The 25,341-nt window shown below is 39.2% G+C and overlaps 1 protein-coding gene across 2 annotated transcripts in view; it reads left to right on the plus strand.

Moving 5' to 3' along the window:
• The first annotated feature begins 3,240 nt into the window (after positions 1 to 3,240).
• Positions 3,241 to 25,341, plus strand: part of LOC140731954 (AT-rich interactive domain-containing protein 2-like) — a 322,272-nt gene continuing 300,171 nt past the window's right edge. For both annotated transcript variants that reach the window (XM_073053964.1, XM_073053965.1), the window contains exons 1-2: positions 3,241 to 3,552; positions 4,264 to 4,357. In XM_073053964.1, the coding sequence (XP_072910065.1) occupies positions 3,452 to 3,552; positions 4,264 to 4,357 (195 nt within the window). In that variant the 5' untranslated portion in view covers positions 3,241 to 3,451. The remainder of the gene's footprint in view (positions 3,553 to 4,263; positions 4,358 to 25,341) is intronic.

Here is a 25,341-nt window from a genome sequence, read left to right on the forward strand (position 1 = left end):
TGGAGGCACTGCGGTGCCTTCTTGTTCAGGGAGGTGATATTAAGTGACCAAGTGAGGTCACCTGTGATGTGAACTCCCAGGAACTTAGTGCACTTAACTCTCTCTACAGAGTAACCATGTATTGGATGGTTTGTCTGCAGCTTCCACTTCCTCTCTATACTCCATCTCGTCATTGTTCTTGATAAGGCCTGTTGAAATTGCATCTGCTTTATTCTGTGCTCTCCTTACCTCCCAGCCAGAACAAAGATAAAATTCCCCTTGTCTTCACTATCGATTCTAAGCAGTTCTTCCACGTTAAGCAGCAATCTACCTGCACTACTTTCAACTCAGTGTACCGCTCTCAGATGTAGTCGCCTGGATGCTGGAGACACCAATGCAGACTGGCTGACTGCTTTGCAGTGTACAATGTTTCAAAACCTGGGCCACTGTACCTCCTTTTGCAATTGAATCAGGAGACCAGTCTGTGCAGATCAGAAACAACAACTCCTTGCTTGACATCAAAACCTCAAGGAAGCACACTTAGCTCGCTGCTCTACTCTCTTTACACCCATGATTGTGTCTAGGCACAAGGCAAACACCATCCAGAAATGCACTGATGACACAACTACTGATGGTAGAATCCCAGATGGTGACAAAGTGGTGTACAGGAGTGAGACAGATCAACTGATTGAGTGGTGTCGCAATGGCAATCTTGTACTCAACAACAGCAAGACCAAGAAATTGACTGCGGACTTCAGGAAGGGGAAGGTGCAGGAACACACACCAGTCCTTATTGAGGATCAGCAGAGGAAAGGGTAGGTAATTTCAAGTTCCTGGGTGTTGACATTTCTGAAGTCCTATGTTAGGCCCAATACAATTCATTAGGAGTTTGGGAAGATCTTGTTTGTCATCAAAGACTCTTAGTAAATATCGACGTAAGTGCTGTAGAGAACATACTAACTGGTTGCATCACCATCCGGATTGAGCACCCACTGTACAGGATTGGAAAAAGCTGCAGAGGGTTGTTTACTCAGCCAACTCTATCATAGGTACTAGCCTCCCTTCCACCGAGGACATCTTCAAAAGGCAACATTCATCATTAAGAACTCCCATTGCCCAGGACATGAGATCATCTCATTACTACCATCAGAGAGGAGGTACAGGAGCCTGATGACAAACACTCAACACTTTAGGACCAGCTTCTATCTTATTATAATTTATGGTGCTGTAACACAACAAATTTTTAGACATGCTAGTAATAATAAACCAGATTCTGATTCTCCACCATTCAGTCAAGTATAACAATGATTATCCAGTAGTCTATCACTTTGATCCTTAATCTCACTCTCCATTTTGATTTCCCACAGCATTCTGCTGAAGTCCAATGCAAAACTGAAGAAATATAGCACCCTATCTTGTGCCTAGGCAAACAGCAACCCTCTAAACTCGATAGCGAGCTCAACAATTTCAGATACCAGTTTTTCCTGTCAGTAATTATTTACGGTCACCCATCTGTAACATTAATTAATTTCCTCTAATTTCAAACGTTTCACAATTTGCTGAGGATTTCCAATATTTGTCAGGATTCTAGCTACTGCTATGCTTTACTTCTGAATTTATATTTGTTTCCTGGAGACACAAGAGACTGCAGATACTGGAATTTGAAGCAACAATCTGCTGCAAAACTCAGGACTTGTCCAGAGTTGTACCATGTTTTGACCTGAAACGTTGACAATTCTTTTCCTCACGAAGATGCTCTGCCTAATGAGTCCCTTTTGCAGACTGTTTGTTGTTTCATAACGTTTCTATCTAACTGCTCTCAGCCATGCCCTTTCCTTTGTACTCCTCTAAACAGATTAGCTATGATTAAACCGCATTCACTTCTCTCCCTTAGGTGGCATCAAAAACAAATAACTTTGGTTTCCTATCAGATATCACTTTTGTTCTCTTCCACCTTTCCCTACAAGTGCACGTTTTCTCACTTTTCCAGTTCTGATGAAGGGTCATTAACCTGTAACGTCTGCTATGTTTTTCTTTCCACAGATGTTGCCTGACCCGGTAAACATCTGACCTGACCTAGCATTTCTTGCCGTCTTTCCAAGCTAGTAATTCTATATTTCTCATGTTAAAGGAGTGGAAAAAAATTAATGTTGTAAAAATATGCAATGTTTACAAACACAACTATCTGTACGCAAGGCTTCCAAATTTATCTTGTTATAAATAACCGCCCAAATATTTACTATAAGCCCAACAACAGTAGGTGCCAACTATACTATCAGTCTGCATATTTAGGGATACTACAAGAGCTCAGTTGACCTGTGCAATAAAACCTTAATCTTCGTTTCCCCCCCCTCAAAAAAATAATCTCTTTAGCGCAGCCCCAACACCAAGTGCGGCATATCGCCATTTTGAGGTTTTGAACGGAACGGTTTAGCCGTGCGCGTTGCGTGTCTGGTGGGTAAGCTTCACCGGGTCGCTGCCTCCCCGTCTCTGTGCCGGTTGGGATTCGGAGCGCGAGCACAGCACGGCGCCTCCCGCCGCCGCCGTCCCCCGTTAACGATCCGCGTCTCCAGCTCGCCCCGCGAACTACAGCTCCCGACCGGCCGCACGCGCGCTCCAGCGCCTGCGTCCTCATCTCCAACGGCGCCACCAGCGCTCCGAGAACCCGGGGAAAGCGGCCGCGATGCACCCCGGGACTTGTAGTGCAAACTCCGAGCCTTCCTCCTGCTTCCCCCGAGCGGAGGGACTGCAACTCCCAGCCTGCCTCGGACCGAGCAGGCAGCCATGGCGGCGGATTGTTTGGTAGAATTGCAGGACCCCCCCTCTGGCGGGTAATTGCTCGGCCTTCATTGTCTGTGATGGAAGATAGTGAGAGAGGGAAAAAAAATAGAGAAAAAAATTAAAATTGGATTCGATTTTTTTTCCGAAAAAAATTGACATCCATAAATTTTAACCAAAAATAATCGGAGCGAATGGAGAGAAACGAACCGAGCTCCTGTCAAAACCCCCGGCCCTTTGAGAGAAAAAAAGCAGGCGAGAGACGGTGATAAGGAGATTAAAATCTTTCCCCCTCCCCCTTCACAGGCTGGCAGGGTTGTTATAGGGAGAGCGGCGGAAAATATAGCCTCCCCGGTGAATCGCACGGCGCGGGCCGAGCCGCCTCACTGCGCACCGGCGAGTCTGCCATCAGCGGTCTCTGGTGCTGCCGAAGCCTTGCGCCGTCTCCCTCCCTCCCTCCCTCCCCCAGCGCTCTTCCTCCTCTCTGGCTCTTGTTTAATTCCCGTCGTGGCCGGCGATGGCTCGGGCTCGGGCTCCGGCGCCCGACTCTCCGGAGATGAAAAAGAAGAAACTGTAAAAGAGCATACAGCAGTCCTACATATATATAGAATAAGGACCGAGTCACCTCCGGAGTTCCCTCTCCGACCTTTTTTTGTTGTTTTATTATTTATTTGGGGGAGTTTTTTTCTTGTGTATGAGAGGGATTATTATGGCCAAAACTCCGAGTAAAAGCGGCGGCTTGAGGACTGGCAGGAGTTTCCTGGACGAGCTGCGGCACTTTCACAGGAGTAAAGGGTAAAAACAAATGTATTCACCAGAAAATAAATACAACTTTTAATGGAGGGGGTGAATTAACCGTCTAAAATAATACAAGGGGAGGGACGAAATGTGTTGTTTTTATTCAGCGGCCTTCAAAGGCTTTCCCTTGTCACTCGATGTCTGAACATACACCATAGGCGATTGGAATGAGAATTATTTCATTGTAAAGAATGAAATATGTTCCTTAAACTTTTTTTAAATGGCGAGGGAGGTCGAGGAGCGTAGAGGCTTGAGTATTGGCAGCCTTTGTTGCCTTGTGTTACCACCTTTTTGCCAACAGTGATTCTTGGCAAGGAAATTAATTTTCATTTGAACTCTTTTTAATAAAAAAAGCATTCGAATTACAATTTTAAATTCTGCGCAGCGTGGAGTTGTAATTATCTGTCAGGTTGAAGGGGGAGTGGCGGGGGGCTTTTGAATCGCCGAGAATAAGAGGAATATCAAACTTTAAACAGACTTTTCATTTATTAAAATGTATTTGTTTGTAATTTGGCTTTGAATTTGACTTGAAGATCTGACCAATTTTGATACTGAATTAGCAATATTTATTTTTAATTTTAATTCATTACGTTAATTTTGTTCCAAACTTTTGGGTAAAACACGGGTTTATATTTTTAAGACGTTTGCTGCTGTTTAAAACAATTGCTGCAAGATAAGTGAAACTAAGACTTATTTAAATGTTTTTAGGACAACCTTTAGAAAGATCCCGATCATCGGAGGGAGAGAGTTGGATTTGAGTGCTTTATACAACAGAGTCACTTCACTCGGGGGATTCGCCAAGGTAATTTGGGCATTTATGAAGATATATCTTTTATAGTAGCTTGTATTTGATGGCTGTGGCCATTGAAAGACATCTCTGTTTCTTAGAAGTCATGCATAATGTTTGTTTACTACTAGGGGTGACTTGTAGTTGGATTAATGAACATAAAATGTTGAATTCTGTGAATTTTATTTTTTAAACATAATCCATGGTTTATTGTAATTAGCGTGGACCTCACAGGTCACTGACATAACTATAAATGTAACTAAAAAAGCATCCTACGAATTTAAAGAACATTTTCTGCATAATAAACTTGTGGATTCGCAATATTTATCGTTATTAACAATATCAAAATATGCCTTGGGTATTTTTAAAGGCTGACATCCAATATTACGTGAAGCGATACAAGGTTTGCCGCCTCTTTTAATATACCACTGAAATGCACATATGCGCACGAATATAATATCAATAAACAGATTTTGGGGGGGGGGGGGAGAGAACCAATTCCTCCCTCTTAGAAGAGAATTTATACCGTCATTTGAAATACTGTGCTTTCGCGCAATGAAACGGGTTGTGTGAGCCCTTTTAAGTAAGGCCTGTCTCCCAGCCGAAGTGTGGGAGCAAGTGAATGAACTGAAAATTAGCGACTGTGTAATATCAGTAGTATGAGCGGGATCGGTGAGAGTCAATACAACTGTCTGCTGCAATTTACTCTTAAAGGGGATTTGATCGTTTATTTTGTTTTCAAAAAATGGTTGTTAGGCTTCTCGTCCAGCTAGGCCTTATAGAGGCCTCAATCAATATAAATCATAATAAAAAAAACTACAAAAGGCATCTTTGGCGTCCAGAGGCTTTTGTTTTGTAATTTGGATATTGGATAAGATTTTTTGACCGGATGCTGAATATTTGTCAGAAAAGTACTCGGTATGGGAGGAGGGTGGGAGGTGGAAAGACTAATTACTGTACCTGTATTTAAATTAACCATATTGGAAATAGTAATCTGGTATACATTTGAACAAACTGCAATTACTGATTGGTGCAGTAGTGTGTTTTCTTGCATTGATTACCAAGATATCTATATGTTGGGTGACAGACTATGGCTGTGTATTTTTTTGTGAATTGTGTGCTCCTAATACTTATCCTTTGAAATGAAGGGAAAGATTTGCAGTGATGGAATAGTGGAATAGTTTGCGGAATGCTTAAAATCACATTGCAAATCTGGAAAACAAAAATATTCAGAATGTTGGTGATTCTGAGCTGCCAGGCAGCATCAGTGGAAAGAGAAACAGAATTAATGTTTTGGATTCAAGATATTTTGAGTAACTTTTTCCTCTGATACTAGCTGACCTGTTGAGCATCCCCAGCGATTTCTCTATGGAGACAGTAGCTTTGAATGAATAGCATAGCTATGGAAGGATTTTAACACAGGTAATGATTTCAAATTTGAGGTGAGATATATCAGAATTTTGCATAAATAGGTGGTTGAGTGGGAATAGAGATATCGACAGGAGTGATGACTGTGTTCTGGAGGATAGCTGGTAGCAGGCTGGTTTGGACAGCTTTGGAATAGTTGGGTGCTAAAATATGGACTAGGATTTCAGGAGCAAATCTTGTCAAGTCACAGTTTGAAATGGGCAATATTTTGAGGCTGATGTAGGTGAGAGAGGGTATGGGATTACATGGTTAAATTGATGTCAGATAGCCAAGTTGAAATGCCCAGTTTACTTCATCCTAAAACAGATGACTAGGAAGAGATGTACAGCTGGTGAAGAAACAGTGTTTTGTGTTTGGGATGGTGATGATGGGTGAGAGGTGTTGCACTCATTAAATGTCCACATTCTGGTCATTCCATTATATAATTGAAGGAATTCTGGCCCATCCAGGAATAGATTTTGAATCAGATAGCGTAATAGTGGAGGAAGTGATAGTTATAACTGTGAGGCAGAAATAAAACAGTAAATGCTAGAAATACACAGCTGGTTAACTACTATATTAAACAGTTAATGTTTCATTAAAATAGGTGTCAACAGCCAGAACCAAAACCTGATGTTGTCATGGGATACTATTGTCAAGGAGCATGATAGTGTTGAGAAACAGGGGAGGGGAATACAGATAGGATCTGTAAAGGTAATGCTATTTAGTACACTAACTATATTGATGGGTCAATATTAACATTGTTGTAACTTATTGTGGTTAGGTCAGCCTAGCATGATTCCATCCACCAACAATCAGAAAACTACGTTTGTATTTACTTTTTTTATGGAGTACAAAGCTTGGTAAATGTTGGGTTTATGGAATGACACGGAGTCAAAAATATTTGGTCTTTTGCTTTGGTCATAGATCCGATTTATTTTTCTGAGTCCCATTTTAGTGAATTTTTTTTTGCTCTCTACTGATCAGAAACTTTATTTTACAGTTGTGCTTCTATACCCTCAGCTTCACCGGGTTTCCTTGGGAGATCTACTCAGTCTCAAAAATAAGTGATGAAATTTGAAATAGCTTAAATCTATGCTACCACTGAGAACCGTGTATATGGATAATGAACTAGATAGTTCAGTCAGTTATTCCAGTTTTCCTTCTAGATTCTGTAGAAAACCTTTTGATCATGCAACTTAGATTTAATTAAGATAGTTTAAAAATGTGTTCTCTCATTTCAAAGGATTGAGTCATAATCCTTTACATACAGGTTGGGGGGGATTTGAGAACTGAATGGGGTATCGGAATGCTAATACGTTAAAAGTGGGGCCCACTTGGGCCGGAAATCCCGTTTGTTTTGTAACCTAACAGAATAGTTATTTTTTATGTTATCAACTTAAATTTATAATTTAATTTTGTAAGCCACTAAATGTCCTTCTCGCACAAAAGGAAGTCATTAAAACAGGAAAGGCTGTGACAGTTCAGTGAAAAATACTTCCAACTTTTAGCCTACATCCTTCAAATTATTCTGTTGGGTACTTGCCCCTTATCTTCTTGAAAGTTATGTTTCCACTAGTTTTCCAGACAATGAGTTCCAGATCCTAACTGTTTCAAACAATTCCCGACATTCACACTCTATCACTTTGTGTTCCCTTGTTTTTGAATTATCAGCTCCTCTCAGTTTGCTCTATCTAACTCTACATCCACACTAGACCAGATAATTTTAAAAACGCCAGTTTCGCAGAAAAACGATAGGTGTCCACACTATGCGTTTTTGAAAATATCTCTACCCACATTGAAATGGAGATTTCGGCGAATCTCCTTCTACTGCGCATGCGCAGGACACATCTACCGAAAACAAGCGACATGTTTGGTGTCGAATCTCGCTGTGAAAGTGCGCGTTTGTGTAGTTACAGACTAGAAAAACTTAAAACGACGGACAGCTGTTGGCTTTGGCGCAGGAGAACAAAAGTTAAAAAAAAACATACTGGAGCATACGGCGGCAACCGACAGGGTTGATTGACCCGGGACAGATTGACCTGGCTGACAACGAACATTGAAAAACTGACTAACTCTGTTGCATTAATAAAGCCCCTTGTTAAATGTGCATCAGTGTTATCTTGTATTTCCATACAATGTTACAGCAGGCTGTTAGACATCTATTGTCAGAGAAGTACTTGCATAAATAAGTAAACCACCTTCATACGAGCAAGGACAGAAAACAGGGCAAGGTGAGTATACTTATTTATTCAGTAAGTTATGAGTCAAAGTATTTGGTGAGTACATTTCTAACTCTTATGGCTTCAGTCTCGTTGCCGTCTGATAGCATTTTCAGATTTCTCCAGTTACCCCACCCACACTGATCTGCCCGAGCAGCGTTTTCAAAAATACCCACCCTGGAAAGCATTTCTGAAAAGCTACGGTTTCGGGGGACGAAAACGCCATTTTAGTGTGGACGGAGGGTAAAAACGAAGAGAAAAAGCTTCGGTTATGGATTTATCCGGTGTAGTGTAGAAGTAGCCTAAACTAGTCATAATATTTTCAACCTTACTGTACTCCAAGGAAAATGACCCATCTTTTACTGTCCCTTTTCATTGCTGAATCCCTCACCCCTGAAAATCTCTTTGCACCTACTTAAAGACCTTCACATCCTTCCTAAAGTGTGATGATGAGAATTAAATGCAATAATCCAATTGTGGCCTAATGAGAGTTTTCAAAAAATCTGATCAATACTACTTCCCTGTATTTGTGTTCTTTGCTTCCATTTATGAAGTCCAAACACCCATCTACTTTATAAAGCTCATACTTCCAACCACTGTATACTTGAGAGAAATTTTAAAAAATGGGAAATCCTGCCCCTCATCACCTAAACTTACATCTTGGCTTTGCATCATCTGATTTTGGGCATTGGTAGTCATTGGGCTACTTGTCTAACTTGTCATTCCTCATGTTCAAAGTAAATTTATTATCAAAGTACCTATATGTCACCATATACTATCATCAGATTCATTTTCTTGCAGGCATTTAGTGTGAGGCTGAGTGGAATGGAATTGGGTCTGTCCTTGTCTGAGCACTGCCATGCATTATGGATGGTTATATAGTAATCATATTTGGGTGCTTTGATTTTTGTTCTCTCTACTATAACAGAGTTAAATGATTCACTGTTGTCTGCTTACAATTGTTCTGTCTGGTGTCTGCAGATCAATGTAAAACAGAGGTTGAGTATAGTTTGTAAGGCTAATTATCTTCCCAGGTAGTAAATTTACTAGTGAAGCCACTGAGCAGGGTCTTTTCAGATTGTTTTGAGGAGATAAAGACATTATTCACCTGGGATTTTTTGTACCTGTGGCATTTAAAAAAAAATGTAGACTTATAAAAATCTCTTGGCATAGTTATGCACAAAAGGTTAATTCCCTGAATTGGTTAATCAAAAAGGATTCACGTTGATGATGATTTTGGTGCTCTCATCCAAGTTTACTGTCTTCTGATCGTGTTTCTCTCCATATGAATACCCTTATTCATATTTATTGAAAAATTGTCTTGATCTTGATTTATGATAAAGTGTGGCCTGGGAGGGTGAATGCAAGTCTGTCTGCTTGAGAGTCGAGTTGAATCAATTTTCATCTGGCATCTCATCCATAGCCATTCCAACATGGGTGGCCCCGAGTTGGCATTGCCTGGTTTAGTTCTTGAAGCATGTAAGCCTCCACGTGACATCACCGTGTTGATACCCAAGATATCAAATCCCTATCCAACTACTTCTCAAAGTGGTATCTAAATCTGAATGTCAACAAACAGTAACTTCCATATTTCATCTGGACAACTGACTAACCAAATTTAAACTTAATATCAAACTAAATGACAAACAACTACCCAGAGTACTTGGGAGTCACACTAGACTGAAATCTCTCATACAAGATCCACTTCCAAAATGTTGCAGAGAAACTAAATTTCAGAATGGCCATGATCAGGAAGATAGCAGGAATCAAATGGGGTGCTAAGCAGTTAGTCCCATGAACATCTATCTTAGCATTATGTTTCTCAGTTGCTGAGTACTGGGAGCGAAGTGCTCACACAAGCATCATCAAAACACAACACCGTACTGCTATGAGAATAATCTCAGCAGTCCTAACATCTGTCCACTGGCTTCCAAGAATGAGCGGAGTAGCACCAGTGGAGATCCTTAGAAGAGCAGTTTCAGCAAAATTCTACAAGCATATCCAAAATATGCTCAACAACATTCTAGTTCGTAAACTCATTGAAAATGCTCCCCCATCTTCCGGACTCAAATCTCGAAAATCTTTCTACAACGTGATAAACCTAGATTCCTATGATGAACACACTGAATGGCACCGATACTGGTACACCAACATGCTCCCCCCCCCCCCCCCCCCCCCCGCCCCGGCAGAGATCTGATCGACAACCCCACCTCACTCCTCCTGGGCTTTACTACAACTAGCAAAAAAAAGAAAAAAAGATTTGAACGGTCACACGTAGATTCAGAAGTTGATATGCCAAAACAGCACAAGCACTACACCAATGGGGCGCTAGCAAACCCCAGGTTGCCCCTGGGCTGCCCAAACCCAGGACGTTTTCCACCTGGTCCAAACATGCCCTGTCACCAAGATCCAAGTTGGCCAATTCTCTTTATTAGTTAGTGGTTAGTTTGTTAGATTAGTTTTTCTTACGGCAATAATTTTTTTCTTCTCTTTTTTTTCTTTTTTTTCCTCAACGTGATATACCTACCGTAGATTCCGGATTATAAGCCGCTACTTTTTTCCCACACTTTGAACAGCTTTGAACACTGTGGCCTTTACTACGGTGCGGCTAATGCATGGTTTTTTTTCATGCCGCCAAAAACATTTTGCCTCGTAACAGTAGACCAATAAAATTGATGAGTAGTTCACAGAGGTCCAGTGAAATTGTACGATAAATCAAGCGCACTTTCACAATTAAATTATTGTAAATCAGTCATTTGTACTCACCCTCATCAACATGGAAAACACTCGAAGAAAAGCATTGTGCTGCCTTTATGGCAGTTATTTAGTTTATAATATTTTCGCTTAGTAATTCATTTGTTAGTATTTTCTAGTTAAAGTTAGAAGTGTTTTAAGTATATTTGTTTTCTGTACTACATACCGGGATGCTATGATGTCACATCCGGTTTCGCCGCGTCTTATGGGGAAAATACCGGTTTGCGATAAACGGAAAGGAGGGGGCGAGCGCATTAGACCCGCGCGATGATGCAGCTTTTAAGTTAAAGGCGATCAATAACTTTTCCTGGTAGGCTGCAGTATATATTTTTTTACCAGTCGTTAGGAGATATTGGAATGTTGTTCGTGCACTGTTCAGTAAAAAAGTATACGCAACGTAATTTGTGTGTTACCGATACGTATGTATATTTAACAGTAGCCGTGTTACAGGCACGGTTCGAAAAAAAGCATTTGCAATATGTATTTGTTTATGTTACCATACGGATTTAATTAAAAGTTAAAAAATCCTCATGTGTAATATCTTTCTGTGTAAATATCTCATATTACAACGTGGGACACCTGCGGCTTAAAATCCGGTGCGGCTTGTACAAGTACAAAATTGATTTTCTTTCTAAAATTAGAGCCTGCGGCTTTTAATCAGGTGCGCTCTGTAGTACGGAATCTACGGTAGTTTTTTGTTGTTTCGTTTATATGATATTTGTATCATTCATGATTTGGGAAGACTTAACTATATTGTACTTATTGCTTGTGTATCCTTTTAATGTTCATTTTAATTTTGAAATTTTGTAATCCCAATAACTCTGTATTAATCTTATCATGTTGATATTAATAAAAAGATTGAAAAAGAAAAGAAAGATCCAAGTTGGCTTTGATGCAGCCATGAGCTTGAGGAGTGGCTTGACAAAAACCAATTTGAAGAGTAAACACCTGCCATAAAAAACAATTCATGTCTCTTTCATGCTGTTAGATTTGTCTTGTTGCTTCTAGTATGTCAAATGATGAAACTTGTATTGCTTTTTCACTATTGACCAACCCTTTCATGTTATTTGTTTAAATCCATTTTTGAAAATGTTTTTCTCCAACACATGGCTGCATCTTCAAAGTCTTGCATGTTTTCTCTTAAATCCTGAGAATTAGATAGCCGAATGTACACTTCCAACAATGTGACTGCCCTTTTTAATAAATTTGTTGATCTTGCTAGTCTGTCATTCCTCATCAGACGTGTAATTATTTTCTTTTACCGTAATTGTTGTTCCTTCTCTCATTTTCGGTCTTGCTTAAAAACATTAACCAGGAATGTTGAGCAATCATTCATTCCTAACTTTTGCCTTATTTCTGTATTCCTACAAGCCTATCCATGCACTAAATTCAGTTCCTTAAATCATTAGACTGGTTGCATTAAAGTACAAATGAATAAGCATTGCCAAACACTTACATTTTTCTGGGTCTTTTTCTCCTCTGCTTTCCGATCTCATTCTCTGCTTTTCATCCTGATTTAATTCCCTATCCTTGACATTCAGTTTTGCTCAGCTGCTTTTTGAAATGCTTTGCAGTCCATTTTTCCTTTGCCAAACCCATTTGGCATTTTAAGGTCTGTGCAGAAGAATGTTGGTCTCGGCCCTCTGAAATGAAGTTCGCTGGGCTTGCAGAGATCCCAACCATCTCTAAGATCCTTTCCTGCACCACAAGCTTAGTCATTTTGATTTTCCTCCTATTTCTTTACTTACCAGCTTTTGCTGTATGTTTGATGTACAATAGATTCTGGGTAATTGGGGCAGCCGCTTATTAAGAACAACTTTTTTAAAAAAAAAACAAACTACCGGTAATTAAGAAAATAGTTGGGATTCCCTTCGTTTATTTGGGATACTATGCCATTTAATTGTTGCAGAAGGCTGTTGCCGAACATCTTCTCACTAGCATCAGACGCATGCACTTTTGTGACTGTCAGATACTACATCGTGCTTGGAGCAAACAGTTTTTAAATAGCATAATTTGCTTGTGTTAAAAAAGCAGTGATTTTTGTCACTGATAGTTGGCAAGATATAAGCAGTAAGACGACCCAGAACTGTTTTGCTCTCTGAGGTTTCAAGCATCCAGGTTTGGAGATGCCAGAAACGGTTGGGAATGAAAATGAAACTATTTCACAACTTCAAGTTGTGAAGGCATCTTGAATGTTACAATGAAAATAAAGATATGGAGGATGCAGTAGTCAATAGCATTGTACGAAGGCAGTCCATTATCTACTCTAAATGTCTGCACTGATATTGTTCATTTACATTCAAAAGAATACACCAACGTACACTGGATGAATTCCCCTGTTAACAACTATTGGGATCTAATACAGTTTTATAATGCTGTAATGCTATTGATAGTATTCTAATTTGTTCTGTATTTCATTTAAATACACAATTTGTTACTCAGTTATATAGTAGTTTGTCTTTTTTTAATACTTCTTTAAACTATTTCCATGAAAATTTGATTAATTGCAGCAGCCACTTAATTGGGCCAAAATATACTGGTCCTAATGTGTCTCAATTAATCGGAATTCACTGTATTTGGTAACTTTGCAATTTGGTTAATATAGTTGAAAACTGGCTTATCATAAAATATGACTTTTAATCATTGTCTAACTTATGAGTAACTTGATTGTAGATAACTAAACTCTACTACAGAACTACACAGACCTGATAATTAGTGTTGGAGTACACTAGTTAATTTCTTTGTATGTTAAGTAAAAGTTCAAAAGCTCGTTGAATGCCTGTTAACTTATTTGAGCCCAAAGCTATGTTTTAGAACATTTTTGAGCAATAAACTAGCTTTGGGGTTAAATTAGATTTGGGAGCTTCTTAAAATAGAGCAGAATATCACAGATAGAATCCAAGTTGGATATTATGCTTATTTAGATGTTGGGAACATATCTTCTTGAAGGCAGTGCAACCTAGTGAAAACTGCTGGCTTTGGTGGGAGTCAGGTACAGATACAGCTGGGATTACAATCAATCATTATCATTTTAATAAATCAGTGTGGACTTGTGCTGAATTTAAAGTAATTATTGTAGCAATTGCAGAAGAAATCAAAGAACAACCCACAAGTAAGCACTTCTGCTCTGAAAGAGTTGGACAGTCTGTGGTCTCAAGGTGGAGATATTGTCACATTGCAAATATTACAATAATTGGGAATAGATGATTCAATGGGATAAGTTAATAACTATTGCAGTAGTTACATTTATGAGACATGGAGAAATGACAAAGTTGTTAATAAGAGCGAATAAGGATTTTCTGGAAGGTACAGTCTTTCAGGGAAGGGGAAAAGGTGGTAATGTAACTAGTGTGGAAATAATGTGCTGTGTGGTAGCAAGTGCAGAAAATACATCTATGGGGTAGTCTCAATCTTGCCTTTGTCAAGGGAGAGAGAAGGTGGAAAATTACAGACATCAGCCTTGATCCTGTCATCACAGGTGAGGGAGAAATCCTGACTAAAGGAAGAGGAGAATATTTCAGAACCAGCAGTGTGGAAATTATTATTGTCAAAACAGTTTTAACTGGAGAAAACTGATAACTTGTATTGAGGAGATGGGGAGAAGCTTGGTCCAAGTACCGGTAGTTTTCCAGTCTGTCACTTTCAATGAGAAGCTTTAGCTAAATTTTAAGAGGCGACAGGAAAGAGCTGGAGGTTACAGTAGTTACCAGATCATAAATCCAGAGGCCAGGAACATTGATTCAGGCATGTGTTTGAATCTCCTGGTTTTTAACTCTCTGCCAAAGAAAATGGGCCTTTTCTATTGCTCTCCTTAGGCCCCATGTGATTTTATAATACTAAAGTTAAGTTTCTGCTTAACCCCCTCTGTTTAAAAGAAAACAAGTTTTTGTAATCGTTCCTTGTAGCTGGAACTTTCTAGTCCTGGTAATATCCTTGTACATTCCATTTATATCCTCCCCATTTTGGTAGCTTCTTTCCTAATGCAACATTCAAGAGGTGGTCTGACAAATGTTTGTGCAGAGCTTGAGCACATGTTGCTTGCTCTTGGCTGTCTTGGCTAATAAAAGCAAGAATTCCAAATACGTTTGTAACCATTTTATTAACTTTTCTTGCAACCTTTATGTAGGCATACCCTTCAAAGTACTCCAGGGCTCTCAATTTTTTTATTATTCATTTCGTTCTCTTAAATGTGGATAAAAATTTAGTTTTGGTAATGACAACCATGAATCTACTAAATTATTTAAATGCCTGTTGAGGTAAGGAAATCTGTCATCTTTAACTCTTTGTGGCCCTAGACAATTAAATTTGGTGATGGATAATTTAAAAAAAAACAAAATTGTAAATGAAATTTGCATCATATGAACAAAATTCTGAAAATAGAGCAAACTCAGCCCTTTCATAACATTGGTGTAATGAAGAGCCAAAGGTAAGATTGTAACCTGTGTTCAGTCATATTTTTATTCTAAGTGAATTTGGTAGAAATTTATTAATGAATGTTGCTGGAAAGTTGCCAAAAGAATTGAAAGGTTTTAATAAACTCTGGTTTGCAAGTTAGTAGTTACAATAGAAGATCCTAGTTTCATTAAAATTTAATCATATTGAGTGTCATGAATCTCATCTCACCCTTGATGTGTTGGAATTTGAACTCGCCTCTGAATTGTTAATTTAGGCTGTTCTAAGTAGGCTGGTTGCTTAATCATCAGAGTGAAGCAATTGAGATAAATAGTAAACTGTTCCTAAACAGGGTGGCATGATGGATACAAGCACAAAGCAAGTTGGATTATTTGAAGTTAGTATGGTGCCAGTTGTACAGGAGTTGTATTGGAGCCACATTTTTTTTGGATAAAATAGGAGATTTTTCAAGTTGACTAACTGAAGTGGCTGAGTGTATGGGAAAGTGGAGACTGGACAAAGTTGGAAATGAAAGAAGTTGACCTATCACATCTGGCAGGCGGAGTCTTTCTCACTGATACTAAATTTTCTATGCTTTCCATCAAAATTATACAATTTACTTTTCAAAATCAAAATTTGCAGTTATCTTGCTGTAAGTGCTGTAGAGCAAGTAATTTGATAATTGTGGTATGTTGTCTTATCCAAAAAGAGTGCATAAATATTGATCTGTTCTTTGTTTACTTGAAGGTAGTGATTCTATGTTGTCATAAGTTGTACACTAAGGATTTTTTTGAGTAGTGGGACAAAAATGAGGAGTGGGATCTGTTTAGAGTGAATGTTCAAAGTTAAACCTTTTGGTTCGAGGGGTTGTGAGAGCAAACTCCTTCCATTTTCTTATAAGCTGTAGCTGAGAATGCTTAAAAGTAGCCAGCAGCCTCTTATTAATTTTGTTGTAGGCTTTTTAGTAAACATTTATACAGAAAGCCTGTTGTGCAGTGATACGAAGTAATTTGTTTTTGGGAATGCAGCACAGTTGTATAGTTCTCTTCAGAGAATCATGCACTTCAAGATTTGATGGGGGCATTTTCCATTGTAAATCATGCATGTGCAGATAAGCTACCGGTATCTTCTGTGTCAAATGTACATGTAATGAGAGCATTCACAATGCTGGGAGAAATTTGGTCATGGTGTAAAAAGTGTACACGTCATGGGCTTTTACATGACAACCAGATTTATATAATGATGTTTACTCTGCATCTGTATAATCATAAGACAATTTTCCGATACAGGTCTCAAACTGGTGCTGGGAAGCAGAATAGGATAGATCCTCTAAGTTAGTTACTTATTTGATCAGTTGCCTAGATAATGTGATAGATCTATACTCCTCACACTGAGCCTGCTGCCTCCTGTTTTTTTTCTTATTACCCTAGTCCCAAACAGTAGAAAATGTAACTCCTGACCCATAACCCCAGTGACATTGTAGTCCTATCACCTGCAGCTGACTTTCACCCTGACTCTAATGATTGCCCCATCCTTGTATTTCATGTGCTCGTGGTGCCTTCTGTCTGAGTTCTGCTAAATTTCCAAGCAGATGGCTCATGACATCAATGGTTGTTAGCCTGCCACACATCAACTGGTCAATGCACCATTAGATGCATCGACTAAATTCTAGACAGCTGAAAGTTTCGTACAGCTGACTTCATTTCTTTTCTCTATCAGGCTCAGTTAAGATCTGTCAGATGTGCTGTTCAGTGAACTTGCAAAGCACCATACATCTGATTCTAGGATCAAATTTATTTTCCCAAACCTTGTTCTTGGTGAATACAAAACATTGTCTCTGTTGGATGTGTATTTAGGAACTGGTAGTGCTATAAACCATTGGTAAATTAACAGTTCTAATACATACTGGTTGTGGTAATGTAACATCTTTTGCAAAGTTACAGATTTAGGTGTGTATTGTCATAATTGGCATGGCAATTTTTAAAGTTTGGACTATTGATCTATAGAAACCATTCTGAAATTTACCATGATGGAATTTAAATGCAATTTGAGAACAGTATAAACTTAAGTTGATATCAGTAAAGAAGTATCAATGCAAGTTTTAAGCCAGTTTAAAACCTGGTTAGATCATAGTTACTCTTAAGAAAAAAGAAGAGTTCTTGCCTGGTCTGATTCTATATAGTCTCACTCCAATGTGGATGATTTTTAACAGCTTTCTGAAATGCCACAGTGAACCATCAAGTTATGTTATCACTTTTGTCATGAATGCCAGGTTTTTCAGGTAAAGCCATATTTTTGAAGAGAATAAATAAAATCTTGGTGTTTCAGATTTTCTGAGTAAGCAACAGAGCCTCTAGTCAGGTGTATGATCTTGAGGGTCTGATAGATTGCATGTAGTTGGGATGTTTCCTCTATAAGTAATTGTTGACTTAAATGGGCAACCATTTAAGTTATTTTGAGCATTGTGATTATTTAGAACTATGTTCTTCATGTGTTTAAGGCAATGTGAGGTGGATAAGCAAGGTGGTGAAAGGTTACCTGAGATCTCAGAATAGAGTTGAGCAGCTGTGATCTTGTTGAAAGGGCAGAGCAATGTCAAGGGAACAAGCGCCCTATTTCTGCTTTTATTTCTTGTATTCCTTTAGAAAAGTTAAAAATGATCTAAAACCATTTGACTTGTTTTCATTCTAGATGGAAAAGTCAAGAACAGAATTAAGCCATTTACCCCCATTGAGTTAGCTCCACCATTCAATGCCAGATTTATTATTCTCTATCAACCCCATTCTTCTGCTTTCTCCAAGTAAGATTTGATAGAGTTACTAATCAGGAACCCAAGTATACCCAATGTCTAGGCTGCCACAATCGTCTGTGGCAATAAATTCCAGATTCACCACCTTCAGGCTAAAGTAGTTCCTCATTTGTTCTAATCCTTTCATTCTGGTCCTAGACTCCATTACTACTAGAGAAATCCTCCTCACATCTACAATCTAGATCTTTCAATATCTGGTATGTTTCTGTGGCTCTTCTGCCCCCCCCCCCCCCCCACAAACCTTCTAAACTCCAGTGATTACAGACCCAGAGCCAACAAAAATGCTCCTCGTACATTAACCCTTTCATCCCTAGGATAATTTTCAAACCTCATCTGGACCCTTTCTAATGACAGCCTATCTCTCCTTAGATATGGAATCCAAAACTGCTCACAATACTCAAGAGTATATAAGTCGTATAAAGCCTCAGCATTACATCCATGCTTTTATCTTCTAGTCCTCAAAATGAATGCTCACCTTGCATTTGTCTTCCTTACTACTGACAAACTGAGTTAACCTTTAGGGAATCCTACACTAGGACTCCCAAATCTGTTTACACCTTTATTTTCTGAATTCTCTCCCTATTTTGACAATAGTCTATGCCTTTATAGACTTCCTTAGCTGTATTCCATCTGCCATTTATTTGCCTATTTTCACAATTTATGTAAGTATATTCTGCAGACTCTGCTTCCACAACACTACCTGGCCCTCCACCTATATTTTGTTATCATCTGCATACTTAGTCACAAAACCATCAAATTAGTCTTTGGGATCATTAACATACAGTTGCAAGAAAAAGTTTGTGAACCTGATTTTCTGCATTAATTACTCGGTGCGGTCTGATCTTCATCTTAATCACAAAAATAGACAAACACAATCTGTCTAAACGAATAACACACAAAAAATTGTTCTTTTCATGTCTTTATTGAACACATTGTTTAATCATTCACAGCCCAGGCTGGAAAAAGTGTGTGAACCCTTGTATTTAATAACTGGTAGAACCTCCCTTAACGGCAGTAACCACCAGCAAATGTTTCCTGTAGCTACTGATCAGTCTTGCACAATGGCGAGGGGGAATTTTAGACCATTCCTTCATGCAAAACTGTTTGAGTTCATCAATATTTCTGTGATCTCATGCGTGAACAGCCCTCTTCAGGTCATACCACGGCATCTCAATTGGGTTAAAGTCTGGACTCAGACTTGGCCATTCCAAAGCATGATTTTTTTTTCAAGCAATTTGGTTGTTGATTAACTCTTGTGTTTCGGATCATTGTCTTGATGCATCATCCAACTTCTATTAAGCTTCAGGGGACATACCGCATTATTCCCTCAATGATTGCAAACTATTCAGTCCCTGAGGCAGCAAAGCAGCCTCAAACCATGATGCTCTTTCCACCATGCTTCACAACTGAGATGAGGTTTTGGTATTGATTTACAGTGCTTTTTTTCCCTCCAAACATAGCAGTGTATATTTCTGCCAAAAAGTTCAGCTTTTGTCTCATCTGTCCCAGAAGCCCTGTGGAGCATATAGGTGGACTTTTGGAAACTTGATGTGCAGCAATTTTTTTTTGAGAACAACCATTTGTTTCATGGTATCCTTTCATGAAAACCATTCTTGTTAAGTGTTTTCTTATAGTGGACACATGAACAGATACTTTAGCAAGTTCTAGAGATTTCTGCAGGTCTTTTTTGCTGTTACCTTTGGGTTTTTTTTTCACCTTCAGAATTGCATGTTATGCTGTTGGTATGGTCTTTCCTAGGGAGAGTAGCAGCGGTACTGAATTTCCTCAATTTCGTAGATAATTTTTCTTATTGTGGACTGATGAACACTCCGGTCTTTAGAAATGCTTTTGTTGCCTTTTCCAGCTTCACGCGTCTCTAAAATTCTTCCTCTAAAGTCCTCTCAAAGTTGTTTTGATCGAGGCATGGTGCACATTAACAGATCTTTCTTGAGAAGAGCAAAATCTGCCAGTAATCTGACTGTGTGTGTCTTTTTTTATATAGGGCAGGACACTTCTACAACCCACACCTCCAATCTCATTTCATTGATTGGAACTTTTATAGAAGGCATTACCCCAGAAGTTCACATACTTTTTTGAACCTAGACTGATTGTTTAAATGGTGTTCTGAGAATTGATGAGAATTACAAGTGTTTGTAAGTTATTGGTTTAGGCAGATTGTGTGACTTAGATGAAGATCAGACCACATTTTGAGTAATTAATGCAGAAAACCTGGTAATTGCAAAAGGATCACAAACTTTTTCTTGCAAATGTATAACATGAAAAGTAGCGAACCCCATACCAACCCTTGGGAGTACTACTGGTAGCCAACTAGAAAAAGCCCCCTTTATTCCCACTCTTTGCCTTTTACCAGCCAAACATTTTATCATGAGCAACCTCATCTGCATCAACTTGTTAACGGCCTTCTGAACATCCACTCTCTCTTTCTTCTTCAAAGAATTCCAATAGATTTGTTAAGCGATCTCTCCCTTAAGGAAACCATGCTGACTTCAGCCTATTTCATCATATGTTTCCAAGTACTTTGAAACCTCATACTTAAAAATTGACTAAAATATCAAAAACCACTAAAGCCAGGCTAACCTGCCTGTAATTTTTCTGTTTTTTGCTTCTCTCCCTTAGAGTGGGGTACCATTTGTGATTTTCCACTTCTTTGGAACCATTCCTGACTATCACTTCTTGAAAGATCACTATTAATAACTCCATAACCTCTTTTAGAACCCTAGGCTGTAGTCCATTCAGTCCAAGTGACCTGTCTTCAGACCTTTCAGCCTCTCAAGCAGCTTCTCCTTTGTCATAGCTACATTCACTTCCACCCCAACTCTTTCAATTTTCTGGCATATCTTCTACAGTGAAGAATTGTGCAAAATACTTATCCAGTTTATTACTATTTATTTGTTCCCCATTACTACTACTCCAGCATCAATTTCCAGTGGTGCATTGTTCACTTTTGCCTCTTTTACTCTGTAAAAGTTATTTGTAACATCTTATTAGCTAGCTTGCCTTCACTGTTCATCTTTTCTTTTCTCCCCTTGCTTTCTGAGTTTCTATTGGTTATTAAAAGCTTCGAAATTTGAGCTTCCTGCCATTTTTTCCCCAATTTTGTATATCTTTGCTTTTGCTGTTTTTGACTTCTGTTGTCAGCCACAGTTGTGCCATCCTTCCTTCAGTATGATTCTTCTTCAGAATGAAATGATCCTTAGTCTTCCAAATTACTCCCAGAAACTACTGCCATTGTTACTCTACTGCTAGGATCCTCATTCAGTCAACTGTGGCCAACTCCTTTTTCATGCCTCTTGTAACCTTCACTCAACTGCAAACCAATATATCTGACTATCTTCTCCCTCTCAAACTGCAAGTTGAATTCATTCCTGTTATGATAACCACTTCCTAAGGGTTCCTTCACCTTAAGCTCTCTAATTAAATCTGGTTCACTGTACAAAACTAAATCCAGAATTGCCTTTTTTTCTAGTAAGCTCGACCCCAGGCTGCTCTAAAAAACTATTCCAGAGGCATTCTAACAAACTCCTTTGGATTCAGTATCAGTCTGATTTTTCTGAGTTTAACTGCATTTTGAAGGGACTCATGACCACGGTAACATTGTTCTACTTACTTATTTTAATCTCTACTTGTGTAGATCACATCCTAGCTACTATTTTGAGGCCTGTATATAATCCCCATCAGTCTTTTCTTTAAACCCTTGCAGCTTCAAAGCTCTATCCCAACGATTCGACATCTTCTGATCCTATGTCACTTCTTGTTAAGGATTTGGTTTCATTTTTTAAAATCAGAGCCAACTCACTCCATTTATCCACCTGCTTGTCTTTTTCATGGGACGCGTATCCTTGGATCTTTAGCTTCCAGCAACGATTCTGACCACACAGCATCATTCCTGCTTATTTATAACTGTACTGTCAGCTCATCTACCTGTTTTGTATACAACATAGATTAATATATAATACCTCAAGTCCTGTATTCAACACATCTTTTCTCAAACTTGTGTCAATGTTGCTGGAAGTTAAACTTAAATGGCTCAAGCACCAGTCCAGAGATTATCATCTTTATGGATCATGTGTTCAATTTAGACCCTAGCTGCTCAAATCTCCTCAGCAGAACCTGTTCTTAATGCCATTATGTCCGTATGGACCACAACTGGATCTTTCCCTTCCCACTCAAAATTCCTCTGCAGTTCAGTTGAGATGACTCAGACCCGGGCAACACAGCCTTTGGGACTCAATCCCTTCATCAGAGAGTTGTCTATTCCCCTGACTTTACCAGAAGACACAGGGGGAAAATTAGACTTTGGCCCATTGAGTCTGCTCTACCATTCTATCATGGCTGATTTATTATCCCCTTTAACCCTATTCTCCTGCCTTCTTCCCATAACCTTTGACATCCTTACTAATAAAGAACTTATCAACCTTTACTTTAAATGTACCAAATAACATCCAAGGCAGTGAATTCCACAGATCCACAACCCACTAGCTAAAGAAATTCTTCCTCTTCTGTTCTAAAGGGATATCCTTGTATTCTGAGGTTGTGCCCTCATTCTAGACTTGCCCACTACAGGAAACATCCTCTGCACTGTATCTAGGCCTTTCAATATTTGCAAGATTTCTATGAGATTCCCCCCCCCCCCCCCCCAATATCCTTCTGAACTACAGCGAGTTTAGGCCCAGAGCCATCAAGCACTCCTCATACATTAACCACTTAATTCTTGGGATCATCCTCTTGAATCTTCTCTGGACCCTCCAATATCAGCACATCCTTTCGTAGATAAGGGGCCCAAAACTGCTGTATTGCAAGTGCAGTCTGACCAATGCATTATAAAGTCTCGATGTAGAAATGGGGGATAATGCAGTGGTGAAATTGAATTTGCTATTGATTCACCCTGCAAGTTGATTTTTAGGAAATTTTGTATTATGGCTATCAAATCCCTTAGCACATTTTGCCTGAATTAGCTCCCCATTTAGAAGAGTCTATTCTTCTATTCCTGCTTCCAAAGTGCACTTCTCTACACTGTACTTTTTTTGCCACTTGTTTTGCATGTTCTCTTAATCTGTCTAAGTCCTTCTGCAGACTCCCTGCTTCAACACCACCTGCCCCTCCATGTGACTTTGTATTTTCTGTAAATTTGGCTATAAAGCCATCAATTCAATCATCCAGATCATTGACATATAATGTGAAAAGAAACTGTCCAACATCGACCCTTGTGGAACATCATTAGTCACTGGCAGCCAACCAGAAAATGCCTCTTTATTCCCACTCTTTGTCTCCTGCCATTCAATCTTGTATCCATGCTAGTATCTTTCCTGTAATACTATGATCATGAACTCTTGTTTATGAACCTTGTGTGCGGCACCTTCTCAAAAGGCTTCTGAAAATCCAAAATAACAAAATCCACTGACTCGCCTTTTTCTATCCTGCCTGTTTCTTTTCTGAAAAGAATTCCAACTGATTTGTCAGGCAAGGTTTTCCATGTCTTCAGCCTATTTAGGATGCCTCCAAGTACCCCTGAAACCTTATCCTTAATAATGGATTCCAACATATTTCCAACTATTGAAGTCAGGCTAACTGACCTACAATTTCCTGTCTTCTGCCTCCCTCCCTTCTTGAAGTGGAGTGACATTTACAACTTTCCAGTCCTCTGGAACCATTCCAGAATCTAGTGATTCTTGGAAGATCACTACTGAAAGTCCACAGTTTTTCAGCTGCCTCTTTCAGAACCTTGGAATATAGTCCTTCTGGTCCAGGTGGCTTATCTACATTCAGGCCTTTCAGCTTCCCAAGAACCTACTTAGTAATAGCGTCTACACTCAGTTCTGCTCCCTGACATTCCATAACTTCTGGCATTCTGCTGGTGTCTCCCACAGGGAAGACTGACATAAAATACTATGAGTTTGTCCAGCATTTCTTTGACCCACATTAATGCTTCTATAGCAGCATGATATCCAGTCAACATCTTTTACTCTGTCTGGGGGGGTGGGGGCGGTGGAGGAACTACTTCTGGTATCTTTTATACTACTGGCTAGTTTTATTTCATATTTCATATTTTCTCTCCTTATTACATCATAAGTTGCCTTCTGTTGGTCTTTAAGTTTCCCAGTGGAGCCTCCCACTAATTTTTGTGATATTATATGTCCTCTGTTTTGCTTTTGTGCTGTCTTTGACTTCTCTTGTCAATAAATGGTTGCCTTTAGAATACTGCTTGTTTGGGATGAATCATAGCAACATGGAAAACCTACAGCACAATACAGGCCCTTCAGCCCACAAAGCTGTGCCGAACATGTCCTTATCTTAGAAATTACCTAGGGTTGCCCATATCTATCCAGCATTTTCCAAATTGCTCCCAGAAACTCCAGCCATTGCTGCTTTGGCATCATCCCTGCTACTGTCCCCTTACAATCAACTTTATCATGCCTCTGTAATTCCCTTTACTTACTGTAAAACTGATAGATCTGACGTTATCTTCTTCCTCTCAAACTGCAGGGTGAATTCTATCATATATTGGTCAGTGCCTCCTGAAGTTTCCTATATCTTAAACTCCTCAAATCAGGTTCATAATACAACACCCAATCCAGAATTGCATTTTCCCTAGTGGGCTCAACCACAGATTGCTCTAAAAAGTTACCTCAAAATCCTTTCTCTTGGGATCCAGTTTTAACCTGATTTCCAAATCTACCTGCATATTGAAATCCCAATAACCATCATATCATTCCCTATTTACATGCCTTTTCAATCTCTCCTTGTAAGTTGCACACTAACCCTAGTTTCAACTAGTTCCCTGAACCAGTTAATATTCTCATCCTTGCTGCAGTCCCCACTGCCATTACACAGGAAGCTGGAATCTCAGACTTGTTGGACAAACTCAGGGCTGAGGCTCCTGCACTACCTCTTGGAAGCCCCACCTGCTTCAGTTGTAGGCACACCCTTGTGTCAATTAGCACAGATCAGATTTGAAATAGTTAATCAAATGGGCATGACTCCCTCCTGAAACACAACATTCAGGTAACGCTCACCCGGTAAGCTCAGGTTCCAGCTCACCAGCTTGGGTCTACCAAATAAATGTGGTCACCAGGGGTCCACCAACTCACCTGATCCTGGATTCCTATATTATTTAATTAAATGTAATTTGATGTCATTATTTAATTACTGTGTTGCCAGCCTGCTAAGCAAATAATCTGTCTGAGTAATTTAAAAAGGAAAAATTACAGGTATTGCCTATTCCCCTCAAGTCCACTCTTTCATTTACCTTTGTTTTATTGGCAGCTGCTGTCCAATTAGCCAGTTAGATAATTAATAAGGCTTATTGCTTTAACTCCATCCTGCTCTCTTCTGTAAGGAGAAACTTACTGGCAATCAGCCTTGCTGTATTAACTCCTTCCTGCTCTCTTCTGTAA

This window comes from Hemitrygon akajei, chromosome 8, assembly GCF_048418815.1.
Source record: "Hemitrygon akajei chromosome 8, sHemAka1.3, whole genome shotgun sequence".
Classification (NCBI taxonomy): Eukaryota; Metazoa; Chordata; class Chondrichthyes; order Myliobatiformes; family Dasyatidae; genus Hemitrygon; species Hemitrygon akajei.